The sequence below is a fragment of the Ursus arctos genome, unplaced genomic scaffold (genome assembly GCF_023065955.2).
Source record: "Ursus arctos isolate Adak ecotype North America unplaced genomic scaffold, UrsArc2.0 scaffold_26, whole genome shotgun sequence".
NCBI lineage: Eukaryota > Metazoa > Chordata > Mammalia > Carnivora > Ursidae > Ursus > Ursus arctos.
In genome coordinates this window covers 27,013,530-27,033,290 of record NW_026622941.1, presented here as the reverse complement: position 1 = coordinate 27,033,290, position 19,761 = coordinate 27,013,530, and the positions used below count along the sequence as shown (strand labels likewise).

The 19,761-nt window shown below is 42.0% G+C and overlaps 1 protein-coding gene across 4 annotated transcripts in view; it reads left to right on the top strand.

Annotated features, from left to right (window-relative positions):
• Positions 1–19,761, top strand: part of TMTC1 (transmembrane O-mannosyltransferase targeting cadherins 1) — a 260,656-nt gene that overhangs the window by 226,043 nt on the left and 14,852 nt on the right. For all 4 annotated transcript variants that reach the window (XM_057303256.1, XM_026502173.4, XM_044385574.3 and 1 more), the window contains exons 13-17: positions 31–139; positions 15,257–15,359; positions 17,640–17,775; positions 18,346–18,490; positions 19,595–19,732. In XM_057303256.1, the coding sequence (XP_057159239.1) occupies positions 31–139; positions 15,257–15,359; positions 17,640–17,775; positions 18,346–18,490; positions 19,595–19,732 (631 nt within the window). The remainder of the gene's footprint in view (positions 1–30; positions 140–15,256; positions 15,360–17,639; positions 17,776–18,345; positions 18,491–19,594; positions 19,733–19,761) is intronic.

Here is a 19,761-nt window from a genome sequence, read left to right as displayed (position 1 = left end):
TGGGTTTTTTTCCCTCTTTGTAATCTCTAGGTCCCAGGAGAGAAAAGAAGAGGCCATCACCTTACTGAAGGACTCCATTAAATACGGTCCCGAGTTTGCAGATGCGTACTCTAGCTTAGCTTCCTTGTTGGCCGAGCAGGTAACTGTGTTCTCTGAACTTCACGTATTTCTTAAAATAGTAACTGTTGAATGTATACATTAACACTACCCAGATTTTGGTACTGATGGTTCAATTTGTAAACTCATTTTGGACAACCAGTTTCTATGTCAGCTTTCTTCGTGACAGCAATTACAAGCATAGCTTTCTTACTCCAAAACTCTCGGTGCAGTGAAGGTAGCCTTTAGACAGAGGTGGTCCATTAGAGGTCACTGATGTCTTCTGTGTCACTTTGGGACACAATCTGTCAAGAACAATACACAGGGACTCCTGGGTGGCTCAGTCGGTTAAGCATCTGCCTTCCACTCAGGTCATGATCCCAGGGTCCTGGGATCGAGCCCTGCATCAGGCTCCTTGGTCAGTGGGGAGTCTGCCTCTCCCTCTGCCTGCCTAGCTCCTCCTGCTTATGCTTGCTCGCTCTCTCTTTCCCCGACTAATAAATAAATATTTTTTAAAAGAAAAGAACAATATACAATATTTGCTAGTTTTATTGTTATTTACTTGTATTTTATTGGGGAATTACTAAGGGACTCAGATCTCCAAACTCAATATGGAACCAATTATTGATCATCTTAATAGATCCTGTGTCTCAGTACCCATTAAAAGATCGCATGAGGCTTATAGAACAGGCTTGGAAGAGACAACATTTCTCATGGCATAAGGGGAGATTTTTATTCCCCTCCTCTGCACGTGTGTCTAAATGATTGGATACTACTTCTCAGTGTTGTGGATGCATGTCCCCTGCTAAGGGGAAACAAACATAAATGGTCTTCTCTAAATTGATGAGACCGTTTTGTTGACACACATAAGTGCCTTCAATAGACAGTGGATTCTGCTATCACACAGTTGCCAGATTGTCTGTAAAATCAAAGTCAACACCTTTGAAAGATGGCCTGTAGCATTCCCTTGGCTTAAATGTAATGAGTGATTCGATACTGCATGTCAGTTACATAGAGGTGCGGTTTGCATTCAGAAAACTTCAGAGGTTTCACCAGGAAGCCAATTTAGAACTTTCTATGGATATTAAAGTGTCAGAAGTGATACGCTTGGTTTTCATGCTCTAATATTCTCCATATAGTGTAGTTGGGCTTTAGACAAAAGCCCATGTCTGTGCTGGGTGATTTCTGTTTCAGCACAGCGGTTAAGCTGACATGATGATGGTCGTGTTCTATGGTATACGCTGGCCGTCCTCAATAACCTTTGGCTTGTGTTGAAGCAGACACAGCAGGAGATTTCTGAAGCAAAGATTGACTCTGCCATTGTTCCTTTTTCTCACCTCATCCTGTTTCGTTCATCTTCATAAGACCTCTCCCCGGTTGGGTGTCTTGCCGTTACTCAGACATGCCAAGCATGCTTCTCTCCTGGGGCCTTTGCACTAACTGTTCCCTTTGCATGCAACACTTTTCTCCCAGACATCTCGGAGCATCGTTCCTCCTCTCATGCTGGCTTCTGCGCCAACATTACCCTACCAGAGGGGTTGTCTGTGATTACCCTTTCTAACTACCAACCTCACACTGCCCACCATGTTCTCCATCGAACCTTGTCCTGCCTTATTTTTCCCTATAGTATTTATCATCATCTAACATATTTTTTTAAAGATTTTATCTATTTATTTGAGAGAGAACATGAGGTGGGGGTGGGGGGAGGGTGCATAGACAGAGAAGCAGACTCCCTGCTGAGCAGGGAGCTGGACGTGGGGCTCCATTCCAGGACTCTGGGATCATGACCTGAGCTGAAGGCAGATGCTCAAATGACTGAACCACCCAGGTGCCCCTAACATATGTCTGTGTATGATCCTTCTCCTACCACTAGAATATTTAACCACGAGAATGACTGTGCCTTCTATTCATAGCTAGTCCCATGTCCCCCACACTGTATGCAATCAGTAAACTTTGAGTGAACTAAATGAGTCCATATGAACTGAAGAATACATAGTCCCTCCAATCCAGTACATATTCTAAATTTTCCTCTTAGATTATGGGAGGACTAAGCATGTGGGCCACACTGTTTCGTAATTGGTCACTCCTCAACGTGCTGTGTTTGTCCTTCATGGAGTGGTAGTACGAGGATGACCATGTGAGATTACTCTTCGTAACCATAGAATCAGGGATGGGGTTGAGGACAGTATCTACTGCGTCATTCAGTGTCTTCTTTATGAGGACTCAGGAGAAATTCCTCTCATCTCAGTATTGGGAAAGGCTCCACTTCTCCTGAATTACAAGCTTTTTGCTTTAGTTTTAATCTAACGCAGGAAATATCTTGTAAACGCTAAAGAGGATTAACTCTGTTTCCATCCCTCTTGTCCGCAACCTCTAACTAACAGCCATCTGGACCGTATAGTCTGTTTTCCTGCGGGTGCTGCTTTTGTTCCTGGGCTTATCATTTTCCTTAATTTATTCTATTCAATTTTTATTTCCAGTTTTTTAAAGCCACCTCAATTTCTTTGTGGAATAATGAGGTATAAGTAAGCAAATACCGTTGACCCTTGAACAATAAGGGGGTTAGCAGTACTGGCCACCTGCGCAGTCAGAAATCCACAGACTAACTCCCCCAGAACGTAACTATTAAGAGCCAACTGTTGACTGGATGCCTTACCAATAACATAAACAGTTGATTAGCATATATTTGTGTATTTTATGTATTATATACTATATTCTCACAATCAGGGAAGCTAGAGAAAGAAAGTGTTAAGAAAATCATCAGAAAGAGAAAATACATTGACAGTGCTACGCTGTGTTCATTGACCAAAGCCTGTGTGTAAGTGGACCTGCGCCGTTCAAGGGTCAGCTGTGAATAAAGCATTGCATTCATCGTTACCAGCTCCTGTCTTTTTTCCCAGTTCACCAGGACAGATGATAAACATTAAATGCTCTTCTTGATGAAAATTGCCCTCACGCTACATGACAGTATCGCTTACCTAATAGGAGTGATAATGTCGTATGTTGTTTTGCGGAGCTTTTTACAGATGCGAGTAGAGTGTGTATCTATTCACACAGTTCCGTCTTCCCAGAATGCCGTCTTTCTCTCTCCCCTTACGAATCCTCCCCAGTTGGCAAGATTCAACTCCCACTCCCTCCCCCAACACCTCTCCACCTCCCCTTCTCCTGAGAGTCATGTTTCCTCAGAGCTCCTGTGATATTGATGGGAACACACATCAACATACGAAATAGTCACGTATTTTTATTTCTTGAATTAAGATCTGGAACTACAACTTAATTTTTCAGATTCGTTTTCTTCACAAGACCGTAAGTTTCTTTAAGAAAAGCGGCATCTTCTTTGTAGGCCCATTTCTTTCCTAGGGCTTAGGACAGTTCACTGTGAGACGCAGGCATTCAGAAAGCTTGCCTGGATTTGGTTTGCTTTGGGATTCAGGTTCTCTGTAGTGTGATACTAAGAGCATTTGACAGGGAGCTGGGAGACCTGGTGCTAGACCTTCCTCCATTGTTAACCAACTGCACAGACTTGGGTAGGGAGTACTTTACCTCTCTGGGCCTCAGTTTCCAAATCTGAAAATTAATAAATATTCTACATTACCTTTACTGCGTCTATGGCGCTAACATTTTCAGAGTGTCTGAAATTATCTTCTTTAATGTCAACTAAGTGCTATTGAATTGGCTTTTACCATTTTTTTTATCCAAGTGTAATTAACATACACTGTTAGACTGGCTTCGGGTGTACGACAGAGCCATTGAACAATTCTGTACCTTACTCAGCGCTCATCAGTATACGTGCCCGTGGTGCTCATGAATATTTCAATGAATGCTGTAAGGTTCCACCATAATTAGTGCTATTGTTTCTGTACAAGTAAAGCTTTAACATGTTAATATTGTGAAAAGTGAATTGCCTTCATCAATATTTGGTCTTCAGTTTTGTTTTCTTTCTAAATTAATGAGCTCCAAGTTGATGGAAAGTTACTGCCCTAAAGATGATTAAGATGTTCTGTGATCTTGAAATGTATTGCAGTCCCTTCTGCAGTATCTTGCTGTTAACACATTTTATAGGAAGTTTAAAAAGGACCACATATATATGTTTTCCTCTGTCATGTTTAACATATATTAGATGGCGTATTTAAAGTCAGTTGTGTGATAAATTTAATTTTCATGAATCACAGTGGTAAATTGGGGTAAAGTTATTGCGTGTCACATGGTTGAAGTTATGAACAATTTTTAAGAAGAACAAAGAATGACTACCATCACGATCTTTCCTCCCATACAAAAGTCACATTTTTTTTTTGCTAGACTTTCCTACTCTAGGTTCGAATGTAAAATGCTGTGAGATCTAAGAATGTAATTGAAAGATTGAAAGGTTTTCTCTTTTGCTCCTTTGGGCAGTTGATTTTTAACATCAAAGAGACAGAACAGCTGTTGGGCATGACTCGGGATTGCCTTTCCTCTCTGACTTTCAACAGCTTGTCTTCATGTTTGGGCTTCTTCAGTAATAAAGGAGTGTGTCAGAGGCACAAGCACGGCACAAAGAAACTAGTAGAGAGAAATCCACCCAGCTTAACATTCTTTGGTAGTAAATGGATTCATTTCTTGTTGTCACCACCTTATTTAATAGCTTTCCAGAATTTCAGACTCCCAGAGTATATCAAAGCAATGACTGCAAACCTTGGTCACTCTGTACCACCCTTGTGACACCGTCCCGTCACACAGCAGGCCATCTTCCAGTGTCACCAGACACACGGCCGGCCCACGCGCGCTGTGGTTGTGGGCGATCTAATGATGGAAAACCGTGTCCTACACTGAGCTGTAGTCGGTCATCCTATAATTGGCTCCCTTTGAACTCGGGCTAACGGAGAGCTCGTTGAACACCGCCGAAGGGCACAGCTGTGTTATCACTTCCCTCACCACCCCTTTTCTAAGCTCACCCCTTTTCTTTCACCTCCTTTCTCTTTTTGCAAACTCACACTTCCTGGCTTGACATCCTGGGTGTCTACGAAATGTTGCCCAGAAATGAATGCTACTGCTTGTCTGCTTCCGCACGACGCTCCAGCTCCCGTTGGAGATACGGTCCCCTGAAATCCCTGCAAACGTGAACCTTTGTTCCTGCGGGTCCCACCCATTCTGCAGGCAGGTCTTTATAGCCTGGATGAAAGGGTTCATCTTTCTCTGTATTTAATTTCAACTTCTTGATGATCAGCCTGAAATTTCAGGTGTTCTAGGCCTTTTTAGTCCTTTTTTCTGCCATTCTTTTTATTAACTACCCTTCCCAGATATTTCACTTGGCAAATTGCGTAAGAAGAGCTTCTAGTTACTTATTTATGTTTTCGATTAAAAAATGTCACAGAGACCTGCACTGTGTCTGGAGGATCTTCTCTCCAGGCTGACCTCTCTTTTACCGGACACTTTCAGTACAGTTACTTAATTTTTGATTAGTTTATCAAATCATATTATCATCTAGCTCAGCTCATCTCTATGAGGATATTGTGAGGCACTTTGTCAGAAACCTGCTGAAATCCTTCCCCTGATGGAAGGTTGTGATTCTATTAAAAAACAACAACAGTGGGGATGCCTGGGTGGCTCAGTCGGTTAGGCATCTTCCTTCCACTCAGGTCATGATCCCAGGGTTGTGGGATTGAGTCCTGCATCAGGCTGCCTGCTCCGCGGGGAGCCTGCTTCTCCCTCTGCCTCTGTCCCTGCCCCCTGCTTCTGCTCTCTCGCTCTCTCTCTGACAAGTAAATAAATAAAATCTAAGGGAAAAAAAAAAAAACCCACCACCAACAGCAACAGGGTTCATTTGCCATGCCTTGCTCTTACTCTAAGCATACTGCTCTCTATTGATACCATTTCCCATTCTCACTGCCAGTAAAACTACGAGTGTAGTAATCCCTTCCAGGATTTGTCTGGGACTAACATTTTGTTCATCGGTCTGTTGGAACCCAAAATAATTCTGTTGGGGCACAGTAGAGAATTTGAGGAGGGGAAATTTGAAAAATGAGTTAATAAGCTGAAAAGGCATTACATGTGAGCCTTTTATGGCCCACAGTGGAGCCCCAATTTGAAATTGATAGATAATAAGAAGCAAACGCAACTGTGTCGAAGGAAAGAGTTTTAAAACCTGAGAGGAAGAAAATCATGTGGAGTGTTTTGAGGAGGCTTTTAAATGCATTCTGGCGTGAGTAGTGGAGAGCCTCGTTTCTGGAACAAAGTGTGGGAATGGACAGACATTATTGTGGAAAAAGAATCCCTTTGTATTTAGGAACTGTTTGTATGTGAAGGCCAAAAGGAAAAGAAAATAGAAAATTAAAAATTCCAGGGCTGAGCACCTAACAGTGAAAAGATGTGGCCACTGAGCACCATGGGGAAGCCAAGGAGGAGGGAGATTTTAGGAAGGGAGGGAATGAGATCCGCTTCCACGTGCCTTTTCAAGTACACAAGTAATGTGAACATGCAAATGAAAAGTATGCAAAAGTCAGAGAAGACAAAATATAACTTTCATTTATAATGTAATATCTAGAAACAACAAATACTATTTTTTCCTGCAGGTCTTTCAGTGTAGTTTGTTTTCATACTTATATACACATGTAATTTGTATCCTATTCTTTTCACTTGCTGTTAAATTATCCATATTACACCTGTTTTCATGGTGCTAGACAGCCTTCATAAATACCATTTTAATGGCTACTTACTAGTTATCAAAATTATACATTGTAATTTACGTAATAATACCCCAACTTTTGGTCATCTGGGTGTGCATGTGCCCTTGTGTGGGGGGGAGGGAGGGGGAGCAGTGAACTTCTCCTTTCTTAACGGCTCTTTTAAAACAATATTTTGAATCATTTCTAATGATAGATTCCTAGAAGAATTCCTGTATCACAAGAGTATCAGCATATTTCACTGAGAGACCTCACTAAATTGCTCTTGAGATATGTTACTGAATTGCTTTCCCAAAGAGTGGCACCGGTAGCCCCCGCTCCCCGCAGTTTACAGCCTGTAAGTGTTGCATGTTAGAGGAAATTTAAGTGGAAATAGCATGTGGGCAGATGGCAGTGAGGGAGATTAGGGCTGAGAAGATGGATTTAGGACTTCAAATAAATGAAACCACATTATAAGTTAATTTCTCTGAGGGGAAAATGAAGGAACATGAAGAAAAGTATGTGGAGAAAAAAAAACTTAAAGAATTTTTTAGCCTTCTCATTTTACAGAGAAAAATGTGGGGTGTACTGAATTGGGTGCTGCTCAAGGTCATACAGATAACTAGTCAGGACCAGGACTAGAGCCTGGTTTCTTTTTTTTTTTTTTTTTTTTAAAGATTTTATTTATTTGACAGAGATAGAGACAGCCAGCGAGAGAGGGAACACAAGCAGGGGGAGTGGGAGAAGAAGCAGGCTCATAGCGGAAGAGCCTGACGTGGGGCTCGATCCCATAACGCCGGGATCACGCCCTGAGCCGAAGGCAAACGCTCAACCGCTGTGCCACCCAGGCGCCCCCAGAGCCTGGTTTCTTGACTCCTCGGCACTGCTCTTTCACCGTATGACCCTGATGTCCCGTGATTGGACTGTAGTAATGGGCCATAGTCAATGAGGTTGGGTGTGGAAGGAGTGGGAAGGAAGAAGAAAAGTGATAAAGGAAACCCGGGAGGGTGAGTTGTCATAGAAGTGAGATACATAAGAGAATCCACAAAAGAAATGATGGCCCGTCTGTCTACTGCAGCAAAGAAGTCAAGAAAACTGAGAACAGAGAATAAACTCTTAGATTTGAAGTCAAGGTAGTCTTGGGCTTACCGTTCTTCTGGTTCTCCATACCACTCAGAACTGGCTGTACTCCAGCTTCACAGATACGATTGTAAACATTTATAAGCCCACCATCATTTTTAAACAGCCTGCTCATGAGAGATTATATAGCTTGCTTTACCAGCAGTAAAGGGGAAAAAATTAGCACTGCTTATGACTCTGACCCATTGTAAATTATTGCTAGCCCCAGGTTTATAGCCTATTGAAAAACTCAGCTAATTTCATAACACTGAAAATATTTTTCTTTAATGTATTTTGAGATAAGACTTCACCTGATACAAGAATGAAAAGAAAATTGGAACAATAAAATATGAGTTAGGAGAATGGACCAAGAGTGAATGGTCCAGAGTCAACTTTTGTCCTTCTGCCATCTTTTGGGTCAATTCAGCCACGTATACTGTTGCATTGTGGCCAAGCCAACTTGAACTAGACCCTACCTTAAGAATTTATTGATTTAATTATTCAGCACATAGTTATTGAACATCTAGGTACCACTAAACATTAGAGATTGTTGAACTAACAAAGTACGGGCCTTATCCTCATGGAACTTAGAGTCTGGAAGGGAAGGCTGGCCCTAAGCAAAGAATTATAGCGCCCTTCCCAATATGTAACACAATGGTGACAATTTGACAAATTGAGCAAAGAGAAAGTACCAGCGAGAATATTATAGGGTCGTAGCCTGATGTGAGAAGGGGCACATGGGGAGCAGGGGCAGTAGCCAAAGAACAACATTGAATATCAACAGGGTGAAAGGAACAGGAAAAGCTTTCTGGCTAGAGGGGATAGACCGCATGCGGGCTCTGGGGTGAAAAAGGGCGGGATTTCTTCCTCTAATAGAAAATCGTGTGCCTGAAAGTGCAGAGAATGAGGACGATTGATGTGAGAAGAGTTTAGAGATGGGGAAAGGGGAACACATTCTCTGCAAATGTGGCTCCCCCCACCCCGCCTTTTTTCGTCAGCTCCTGACAGTGTTATACACCTGTGGTTGCTTACTCTCATCACACTTGTAGCTTTCCTTTAACGATTCTTGGCATTTCCTCTTTTAAAGTGATTATCCTTTGCATAAATTATCACAGGGTAGTGTTGATCACAGTCTGCTGGGTGATAAAAAAAAGTCAAGATTAAGAAATACTTACTATTTCCTTGGTGAGGAGAAATGCCAAGTTAATTGGTTCATTTTAGTTGAATGAGAAAGAGAATTAGACATCAAATATTGGCAGCTCGTTTTTCATGAATGTCCCTGCTGAGGACTGATGGGCGGAAGAACTGCTTTGTAAAGAAAATAAAAGCAAAGGAGAGGGTGAGAAAGCAGGCGTCTCTGCTCTGTGTTTTGAACTGCCATGTCGTAAAAGAGTTTCTCAGAGAAATCACCGACATGAGTTTAAACGTCCATTACCCCTAAACTTCCCAGGTTCCTCACAGTAAGTAAAGGCGTTGGGCTAATGGGAAAATACCTTATGGCTCTGGGTGCTCATATCATTGACCGGAATGAAAGTACTTCTAGAAAACAATTCAGGTGCATGACCATGCTGTCAGGGCCCTAGGACAACTTTCCATCCCAATCTCTGTAGGTCCTTCACCACTTCGGAATACCACATCTTACACCTTCTGTGCAGTACCTGTTAAAGGCCATTCATTAAGCCAGCTGTTCACAAATTGTTGACTGAGGACCCCTGAGGTCCGAGAAGGTCAATGCAGTTTTCAAGTAATGTGCCTTTTTTAACTCTCATTCTCTCATGAGTGTATTTTTTTAGGGGCTACGTGATGTATTTACAATTACGAGAAGACCATTAAAATATTCTCCCGCCTTCCAATTAAATGTCTGTATTTCTTCACATACTTCAACTAAAAACAAAAATAAATTATCACAGGGACGCCTAGGTGGCTCAGTCAGTTGGGCGTCCAGCTGTTGGTTTTAACTCAGGTCATGGTCGCATGGGTCCTGAGCTTGAGCCCTGAGTCAGGCTCCGTGCTCAGCAGGGAGTCTACTTGGGAATTTTCTCCCTCTGCCCCTCCCCTCACTTGCATGCATGCTTTCTCTCTCTCAAACAAATAAATAAATAAATCTTTTTTAAAAATCTTTAAAAAAAATAGAAAATAGGTATGAGAATCCATCTGTCTTCTATTACTAAGCCAGACATTAAAGAGATTTGCAAAGATATGAAATGATGCCAGTATTCTCACTAGTTGTTTTGTTTTTTGTGGGTTTTTTTTTTTTTTTGCTATGGAAAAAAATTTTTTATTTTTTAGACAAATGTATTATGTTTGCGTTTATTATATTTTAAATAAACTATAAATATTTTTTAAATTTCTGAGCTTTATGTCTATTGTGGTAAATATTGATAGATATAGCCCATATAGAGAAAGCCTCGTTAGAGTACAAAAGGTCCTCGTTAGAGTACAAAAGGATCTGAAAACCATGAAGTTTGAGGATTGCTTCATTAAGCCCGTGTCCACTTGTCCTCCTGGTTGCTGCAACTTAACTACAAGAAATTTTCTTAACATAACAGTTGGCCCAAGAGAGTAAATTACAGTCAAGTTGCTTTTTCCAAAGATCCGCTCTTCACTTTCCCTTCCCTGAGGTAAAAAGCATGTCACTTTGGGTAATTACAGCCTGTAAAAAGTGGAGATGTTGACTATGTCTTACCTCTCCCCCAAGGCCCGTTTTATTTCCGCCCTACTGAAAATGCTTGAGCCTTGGAGAGGAGCCCATGGTTACAGGCTCCCCATTTTAACCATCGCCTTCAAAAGCGATTTCATGCTGAGGCAGCGGTTGTTGGGGACTCTGGGGTACGGCAGACAGTATTATTTGTCAGAGCCATTGTCTGGTCACAACCGTTTTTAATTCAGGTTGTCCTATAAATAGCTTATATGCATTTCCTCTGGATCTCACGAGTCCGTAGAGACTAGGAATGATCAGCTTAGGTCAGGACATGTAGCCAGACGAGGGAAATAGAAAGTGAGTGCTTGCAATAGAGCTACCACTTGTTAAGATAAATGCATTTCCCTTCCAGAGAAGGTGGAATTTATTTTAAATAAACACCTAGAAGGTATTTTTCTCCTGTGGTGGTGGTTCCCTTTCATTTTTTAACAAGTAGAGTTAATCATTCCTTGAAATGTACAGTCCAGCGAAAGGAGAAGACAGATATTGAAGATACTTTTCACAGAGCCCGAGTCTCGAGACTGCCTCTGGGTTACCAAGGGCACACGGATGCCGTTTCTTGCCCTTCACACACATGGCCTTTTAAATCCCATTACTTCTTTGGACTTGGGAAATTGCATTTCTAGTGGAAACGCAGCTCATAAACCCCCAGTAAGAGAAGTTTTGGATGAAAAAGATGATCTCTCCAGCATTTTGAGAGCAGCAAGAAGGTGGGGGGAAGTAAAATGAAGTCAGGTGAAGGAGGAATTGCCCTTGAAAACCCTCGTTCACTGTTGTATTTGACTTCAGCAAGTTAGAATGTGAAGACTTCGGTTTTATTCTTTTTAGGAAAAACACCTTTCCGTTCTCCCACAGTTGAGTCATAAAGTGATGTTTCTAAGATCTGGAGTAGCCACGTCTCCATGTTCTACAGCTGCTGGAGTTAATGGCAACTGGCATTCTCGGGGTTTTGGATCATGACAGGGGTAGAGACTCTGTCTCACCCCAGGTCTGGGTGTCACTCCTGGCTCCCCAAGGACCTTGTGCTTCTCAGCTGTCATGGCACGATCGTGTCGGGCTTGGTCACTCTTCTGTCTCCCCTGTATACTGGGCCATGTGTATGGTGCTCATGAAATATTTCTCGAGGGGACAGAGGGATATCCAAAAGTATAATAGTTTCTTTTGATGCCAGAGACACCATTATTCTCAGAAATCCTGTTTTTATTCGGGGCTTATTCAGTTCCCTGTCTGTCCATTAAAAACCTGAATTCTGTTCTCTGTTCTCATGTAGCTATGAGATGTGGGGCAAGTCTCTCAGCCACTTTGTGCCCAAGTTTCTTCATTAGTTAAAAATGGTGGCAAATTAGTGTCTACTTATATTTAACTTCTTTATATATTTTTATTTATTTATAAATATAAATTAACATTCTTTCTAGCTCTAATAGTCTTTTATTTCCTCTGCTGAAAATCTCAAATCTCATCCATTGTATTTTTAATAATTGGGTGGGAGTTTTTTAAGTTTTTTTTTTTTTTTAATTTTACCATGACTATGTTAGTATGTTTTTTTTTTTTAAAGATTTTATTTATTTATTCAACAGAGAGAGACAGCCAGCGAGAGAGGGAACACAAGCAGGGGGATTGGGAGAGGAAGAAGCAGGCTCATAGCAGAAGAGCCTGATGTGGGGCTCGATCCCGTAACGCCGGGATCACGCCCTGAGCCGAAGGCAGACGCTTAACCGCTGTGCCACCCAGGCGCCCCATATGTTAGTATGTTTTAAAAGTACTGTGTAGCCTAGAAAATTTGATCCTTTTAAGACAAAGGTGGCATGAGAGTCAAACAATAACACTAGTTGAATGGTAACACAGGAGACTTGAAATTTTTAGGAGCTGATCACCCAGCTTTAGATTAGCCAGGGTATTCTTTTTCTGGTTGCCTCTAGGATAGTGTTTATTGATGTCTGTTTCAGAAGCTGGTTAAGAAAAGTTAAAAGGAGGGGCGCCTGGGTGGCTCAGTCATTAAGTGTCTGCCTTCGGCTCAGGGCGTGATCCCGGCGTTCCAGGATCGAGCCCCACATCAGGCTCCTCCACTGGGAGCCTGCTTCTTCCTCTCCCACTCCCCCTGCTTGTGTTCCCTCTCTCGCTGGCTGTCTTTCCCTCTGTCAAATAAATAAATAAAATATTAGAAAAAAAAAAAGAAAAGTTAAAAGGAGAGACACTGGGGTTAATTATTTCTCATTTAAAGCTAAGTAAAGAGCTTTCGTAGGAAAGGAACTTGAGACTCTTGGCCACTTGGACAGGGCCAGACTCCTGATGTGGCCACAGGAACAACTCTAGGACACCTGAGCTCAAGCGCAGCTGATTGTAACCTTTTTAAGACCCTGCTCTCACATGTGTTAGTTCACTCGTCTTTGAGCTCCTGACTCAGAGGTATTTTGTTTTCTTCATCTGCATGTTTTGGTGTATGTGTCCCAGTGATATAGGTAGTAATGCTAGCGCTACCTAGCGATCGTAATAAGATTATGGCGAACGTGACAAAGTGCTATGTGCTAAGCATTGTTCTACGTGCTTCACGTGTTTTGATCCATTTAATACTCACAACAACCCTGTGAGATAGGTACTATTATTATCCTATTTTACAACCGGGCACGTAGATCGTAAATGGTGAGACTGGGATTTCAATCCACGTAGTCACGCACTGGCAGCCCGGTGCTTAATCACTGCGCCATCCTTTCTATAGGCATCGCGGAAAACGTGTCCCGAGTGAATGAGTAAATGAGTAAGCATGCGGTGGTATTTGGTAGCTATTAATATGAGTGGAGTCTTATCAATTTGTGTTCTGCCCATCTCTATACACACACAAATTGGTCGGTCCTTCAATGGATGATATCTTCATAAAGTTTTTTTTCTCTTTAATAGATGGAAAGATGATTTTGAGATTTTCATTCATCCTTAATTTTTCTAAGTTAGACAGTTTACTGTTTAGCAATCAAAAATACATATACTTTTTAGAAACATGGATCTCCATCTTTGCTGGACTATGGATTTGTAATTCAAATAAGTGCAGTTTGCCAAACTCAAACCATACGTTGTTCCCTGAATGGTACTTAAACATGTGGATTCCAAGAGATGGCCGTAGGGGTGCCCGGGCGGCTCAGTCGGTTAAGTGTCCAACTCATAGTTTCAGCTCAGGGCATGATCTCAGGGTTGTAGGATCGAGCCCCATGTTCGGCTCTACACTCAGTGCGGAGTCTGCTTGAAGATTCTCTCCCTCTGCCCCTCCCCCCACTCATGCTTGCATGCATTGCGCTTTCTCACTCTCTCTCAAATAAATCTTCAAAGAGCTGGCCATGGTCAGTCCACTTTACCTTTCTGGTGTCTTTACCTTTCTGGGTCAAATCAAATGGAGGCTCCTTGGCTAACTGCATAACACTCAGTGCATTTTTATTCACAGTTGTGCCAAAGGTGTCACATCAGACAAAATCGATGCTGTACATTCCTTTTGCATGTGTTGGTTGAATGCTTAGTAGTAGTAAATGCAACAAAATTGTGAAAAATGCCTGCACTCAGAGCATATTAAAGGAAAAGTTGCCATGTGCTTTATGCCCGATCGTTTCCTTTTACCTGACCTTCGCAGCAGTACTAGGACACTGTAATCGTTGGAACCTGGGTAGCTTTGATTCATTAAGTAGGTTTAACCATCTATATTGTGAAAGAAAGTGTAACCTTATGAAAAATGTACCTAAAAGCAGTTCAGAATTACTAGTGCGCTAAAGTAAATCTTTTTTTTTTTTTAAAGATTTGTATTTATTTATTTGAGAGAGAGAGACACAGCGCAAGAGGGAACACAAGCAGGGGGAGTGGGAGAGGAAGAAGCAGGCTCTTAGTGGAGAAGCCTGATGTGGGGCTCGATCCCAGAACTCCGGGATCACGCCCTGAGCCGAAGGCAGACACTTAATGACTGCACCACCCAGGCGCCCTGATAAAGTAAATCTTTAGAAGAAGAGCAGGGCATTTAGGAAATGACCTATCGAAGATGTGGCAGTGGATCTGGGCCTTGCCACAGTAGTAGGAGCCGGAGCTCCGCCTTTGGAGAGACATATATTCCTTTTGGAGGGTATGGCTCTGAGATGGAACACACAGGTTGAATAACAGAAGGAGCAAACAGTTGGGTGGGCTCCAGAAATATTTTGATTAAAGAAAGGTCAAGGCCAATCCCCCCTGTAATTAGCGTCAGTCTCCTCCTTTCCTCAAAAACCTCCCCAAATAAACCATGCCGTGTATGTAGAGAGGGTGTTAGCTATGCCAAGTGCAGCTGTGAGACAAATGTCCCAGGCCTCCCTGGCTCCCAGTCAGATTGTCACCTCTGAAGATACTCCTCTATGGATGTAACTATCACTCATTTTCACAGAGAGTTAGTGGGGTGGAGGGCATCCCATTCAAACAACCATTTGAGGCTTTTTCCAATGGTAGGGCAAATCCTTCCAGATGTCCCTTCTTAGTAAACATCTGCTTGTTTCCCTAAAGGAACTAAATATGAATAGATGCTAACTGTAAGAATCTGTGCCATTAGCACTGGCTGTAATTCAAAGTATGTAGTGTTTGATCTTGGTGCCTGTTGCATAGTAGATGCTCAGTAAATTGGTTTTTACTTTTCCCACTTCTGTTGTTCAGTTTATTGTTGCCTTTAACCTTCTCATTTATCTTCCTTTGTTCTCTTTTAAAGGAGAGATTTAAGGAGGCTGAGGAGATATACCAGGCTGGAATAAAGAACTGTCCAGACAGCTCAGACTTACACAACAACTATGGGGTTTTCTTAGTTGATACTGGTAAGTGAAATCGAAGAGAACCTGTTCCACTGCGATGAGATAATACTGTCTGTCAAGCAAAATGGCAACCACCCAAATGATGTCTCAGAAGTAGCAGTCACTGGGCTTGGCAGGAAACTCACACCGTTGACCATCACATTGTACCCTGGGGCTGTCACTTCTCTAAGTCTTCAAGCTCAGCTCAGTCAAATCCACCCAGTTCGTGTAGCACGAAGGAAAACTCCCCAGATGTCAGAAAGTGGCCTTGCTGATTTAAGGAGTAGCAAGCGTTTGAGTGTCATGTAGACAAGTCCATAAGTCTATGATGATGAAACGGTCCTCAGCAATGATGCAGGGCTTGCCTCTGAATCGAGTTACCAGCAGATGGAAAATACTTTCCTACGTCTGAGAAAAAAGCCCCCAGAATTGTTCCATCATTCTTTCCTTGATGTACATTACAGAAACGATATTATTATAATTGATAGAGCACTCTTATATGACAGGTGCTATATAAAATATACTTACTCCATCTTATTTAATGTAGAATTTTACTGGGCAGGGATTCTGTTTTCTTTATGATTTGTGTCCCACCTACTGTTGGCATGCTATGAATACTTATAAAGGATCAAAAAGGTAGTTGAATTTCATGCAAAAGCACCATTCTGTTCTCCTTGACTATTAGACTCTCCGCCTTGTGGTAAAGTTCTGTTTTAATTATTTTGTCAATATGAATGCTCGAAAGGATTTTTATTTTCTAGTATATCTGAAACTTTTCTGTTTTATAGAATGTAAATTTACATTCCGAAACGCCTAGGAAATACCCCTTATTTTTGCATGTAAAATTGTTTTGTGGTGCCACCTGCTGGTTGATTGGCAACACAAGACTACATTAGGTGTCGTAAAGATTAAAACCCAGAAGAGACCCCCCCTTTGATCTGGTCTTCCCTCTTCCGTCTACTTCAACAACAAACAGTGCTACGCCCTACAAATCTCACTGGCCACCCTGTGTATGTTCCCGCCACTCCCTTTGTCTTCGTGTATTTTATACTGGTGGAAATTCTCCCTATTACCAGGGACCTGTACATAGATCTATATAGGCACAAGGTGCAGACATGCCTTCAAAGAAGGTGCAGTTGAGGTGTCTACAGGTCATAAACATTCCATTTCATCTAGAACTTCAGACCGTTCTATAGTTCTGTCACTTAGATATAATTCCACTAGGAAGCTTCTTTGGGGATCTCATCAGAGGCTTGATTCTAGTTCTGGTCTTCATCCTCAGTTGCCCTGGGAGTTTTGTCAAGTCTCTTAAGTGCACTTCGCACTTCAGTGGCTATATCTCTAAAGTAATACTTTTACTTATCTTTTAATAGCTCTTAAATCCCAAGATATAGGAAAGGGTATCAAAAGGCAGCTAAATAGGGGCGCCTGGGTGGCCCAGTCAGTTAAGCGGCCAACTCTCCATTTCAGCTCAGGTCATGATCTCAGGGTCCTGAAATTGAGCCCCGCTTTGGGCCCCGTGCTCAGCGCAGAGTCTGCTTCTCCCTCTCCCTCTGTTCTTCCCCCTGGCTCACATGCTCGTGCTGTCTCTCTCTCTCTCTCTCTCTCAAATAAATAAATAAATAAATCTTTTTTAAAAAGGCAGCTAAATAGTATCGAAAATACCTGTAAAGATCATTTAATTAAAATATTTTACGATGTATAATGCATTGGACAAATGCAAGGTGGCATTATTATTATTTTTTAAAGTCCCAATACATAAATACCATTTAACAAAAATGTATGATTTTTAAAAAGATTTTCAAGATCCAACTGATACATGCTTCTTTAAAAGCAGAGCCTCAATTAGTATGTTGCGGTGGAGTAATTGAGACGAACCCTTAGAAATTGTTTCAGGACAGTTTTCTTTCTATACTAGCCTATTCTATTTTTTCGTATAATGAGAAGTAACAGTATCTTATATAAATAACAATCACTGATGATCTCAAAACATCATATTAGCAGGGCAATGGCCAGAAAACACTTTGGCTAAAATGCTATACATAATAAAAGAAATAGATTTTAGTTTTTATTGCTTTTTTATTGTTGATTTCCTTGGAACTTGGAACGAATAGTAAAATGGTCCAAAGTTGGGCAGTGGCAAGGAGACGAAGCCAAAATGCAAGCTAATTTACGAACGGAATAATTGATGGTATGACTCAGTGATATGAAGAAGAATGATGTGCATCAGAAGAGAAACTGAAGAGCCTCGTGTATTGTATAATTAAGGCGCGCTCTGCTCTCACCAACCACCCCTGGTTACAGGCTCTCCAGAGAAGGCAGTGGCCCATTACCAACAGGCCATCACACTCAGCCCAAGTCATCACGTGGCCATGGTGAATCTGGGGAGGCTCTACAGGTCCTTGGGAGACAACAGTGTGGCTGAAGAATGGTACAAACGGTAAAGTTCCTTTTCTTCACTTTGTAAGTTGCCCAAAGACCAATTTTTATGTAATCAGAACAGACATGCTCTTAGAATATTAACCAATTTTGCCAATTCAGGCAACATAGCTTCTCCCCTCCAAAGGGAATAATACCAAACACTAAATGGTATCCTAAAGAATGGCTTAAAAAAGGCCTGCTGGTCAGAACATGGTGCTAACCCAAGGTTGGAATTTGATTTCCGCTTGTATTAGTCCATTGTTCTCTGAGGCTGTGGGCTACAGCCCAAACCGCAAATAGCAGTTTCGAAAATGGATATGGGGGAAGGCCTGTGCGTGCATCAGAACCAGCCTATCACCATCAACGGGAAAGATCCTTGGAGCTCAGTTTCCATACTGAGAGGTCACTAGAGACATTCTTGTAGTCAGAGGGTGGCCTCGTGATTTTTTTTAAAACACGCTTCTTGATTATAAAAACAGACACCGTGTTGGAGCAGAGTCTCAAACCATGGACTGTCATCCCTAAACCTGCGTTTCAAGCTTTCGAAATGTACCTATGAGAATTTCAGTTCACCTTTCTCAAAACTCAGGGCCCTGCAGGTGGCACGCAAAGCTGAGCTGCTATCACCTCTGGGGGCGCTGTATTATAACACGGGCCGCTACGACGAGGCTCTGCAGGTTTACCGGGAGGCCGCCGCTCTTCAGCCTTCTCAGAGGGAGCTGCGCCTGGCCCTGGTGAGTGCGTGGGCTAAAGAGGCGGGAGCACGCAGTGTGCGGTGCAGGGAGCTGGGTCAGAGCCTCAGAACTGGCAACTGGAGCACTACAATGGATCCATTTTCTGAATAGCCGTATAACCAGTGTGGGAGCCATTTACCAAAGACATAGACACTAAAAAACTTAAAAGTTTTTGGTTTGAAATCATTTCAAACTTAGAAAAATTTGCAGTAATACTAAATAGCTCCCATGTCCCCTTTCACCCAGATCCATCAATTTTTAGCATTTCGATGAATTTATCAATCCCTCATGTATGTATAATCCACATATGTACATATGTGCATATTCATGTATGTGTGCGAATGCATGTTATTAATACATTTATTTTTTCGTGAGCCGTGTAAAAGTTATAGATCTCATGCCCTTTATTTTTTTTCTTTTTTTAAGATTTTATTTATTTATTTGAGAGAGAGAGGGAGCACAAGCAGGGGGAGTGGCAGGGAGAGGGAGAAGCAGGCTTATACTGAGCAGGGAGGCCGACGTGGGGCTCGATCCCAGGACCCTGGGATCATGACCTGAGCCGAAGGCCGATGCTTAACCAACTGAGCCACGCAGGCGCCCCGCCCTTTATTTCTAAATACTTCAGCATATAGTTCCTAAGAACAAGGACATTCTCTAACATAACTACAGTATGGTTCTCAAATTTAAGAAATTAATAATCAGCAATATTTTTAATTTCAGTTTTTGGAAATTTGCATTTTTGCTACTCTTTAGATCTGCAGTAAATCAAACTTGTTATCTTGTTATAAACACAGTATTGAAACCATAAGAAATCCTTTCTTTTTTGAAATATTCAGTCAACTTTTAAACAAGTCACAAGTCGCTTCATCGATAGCTTTGGTGTCCTGCTATTCACACACAGTGCGTGCACACACCTAAAGAAATAAACCGAAACAAACAACAGGATTTTAAACCTGTAAACTGGGGGAATTCAGCTCCCTCTGCGTTACAAATAGATGCTAAGCATTTTTTTATGGAGTGTTTCTGGAAAGCCTCCATTCAGAGATGCTTTATTTGATGAGGCGACTGCAGTGTCTGCTAAGCCAAATCAGTGTGGTCTTGCAGGCTCAGGTTTTGGCCGTGATGGGTCAGACCAAAGAAGCTGAGAAGATGACCAACCACATCGTGTCGGAAGAGACCGGATGCCTTGAATGCTACCGCCTGTTGTCAGCAATCTACAGCAAGCAGGAGCACCACGACAAGGTGGGGGGCACACTGGAGTTGTTTGGATT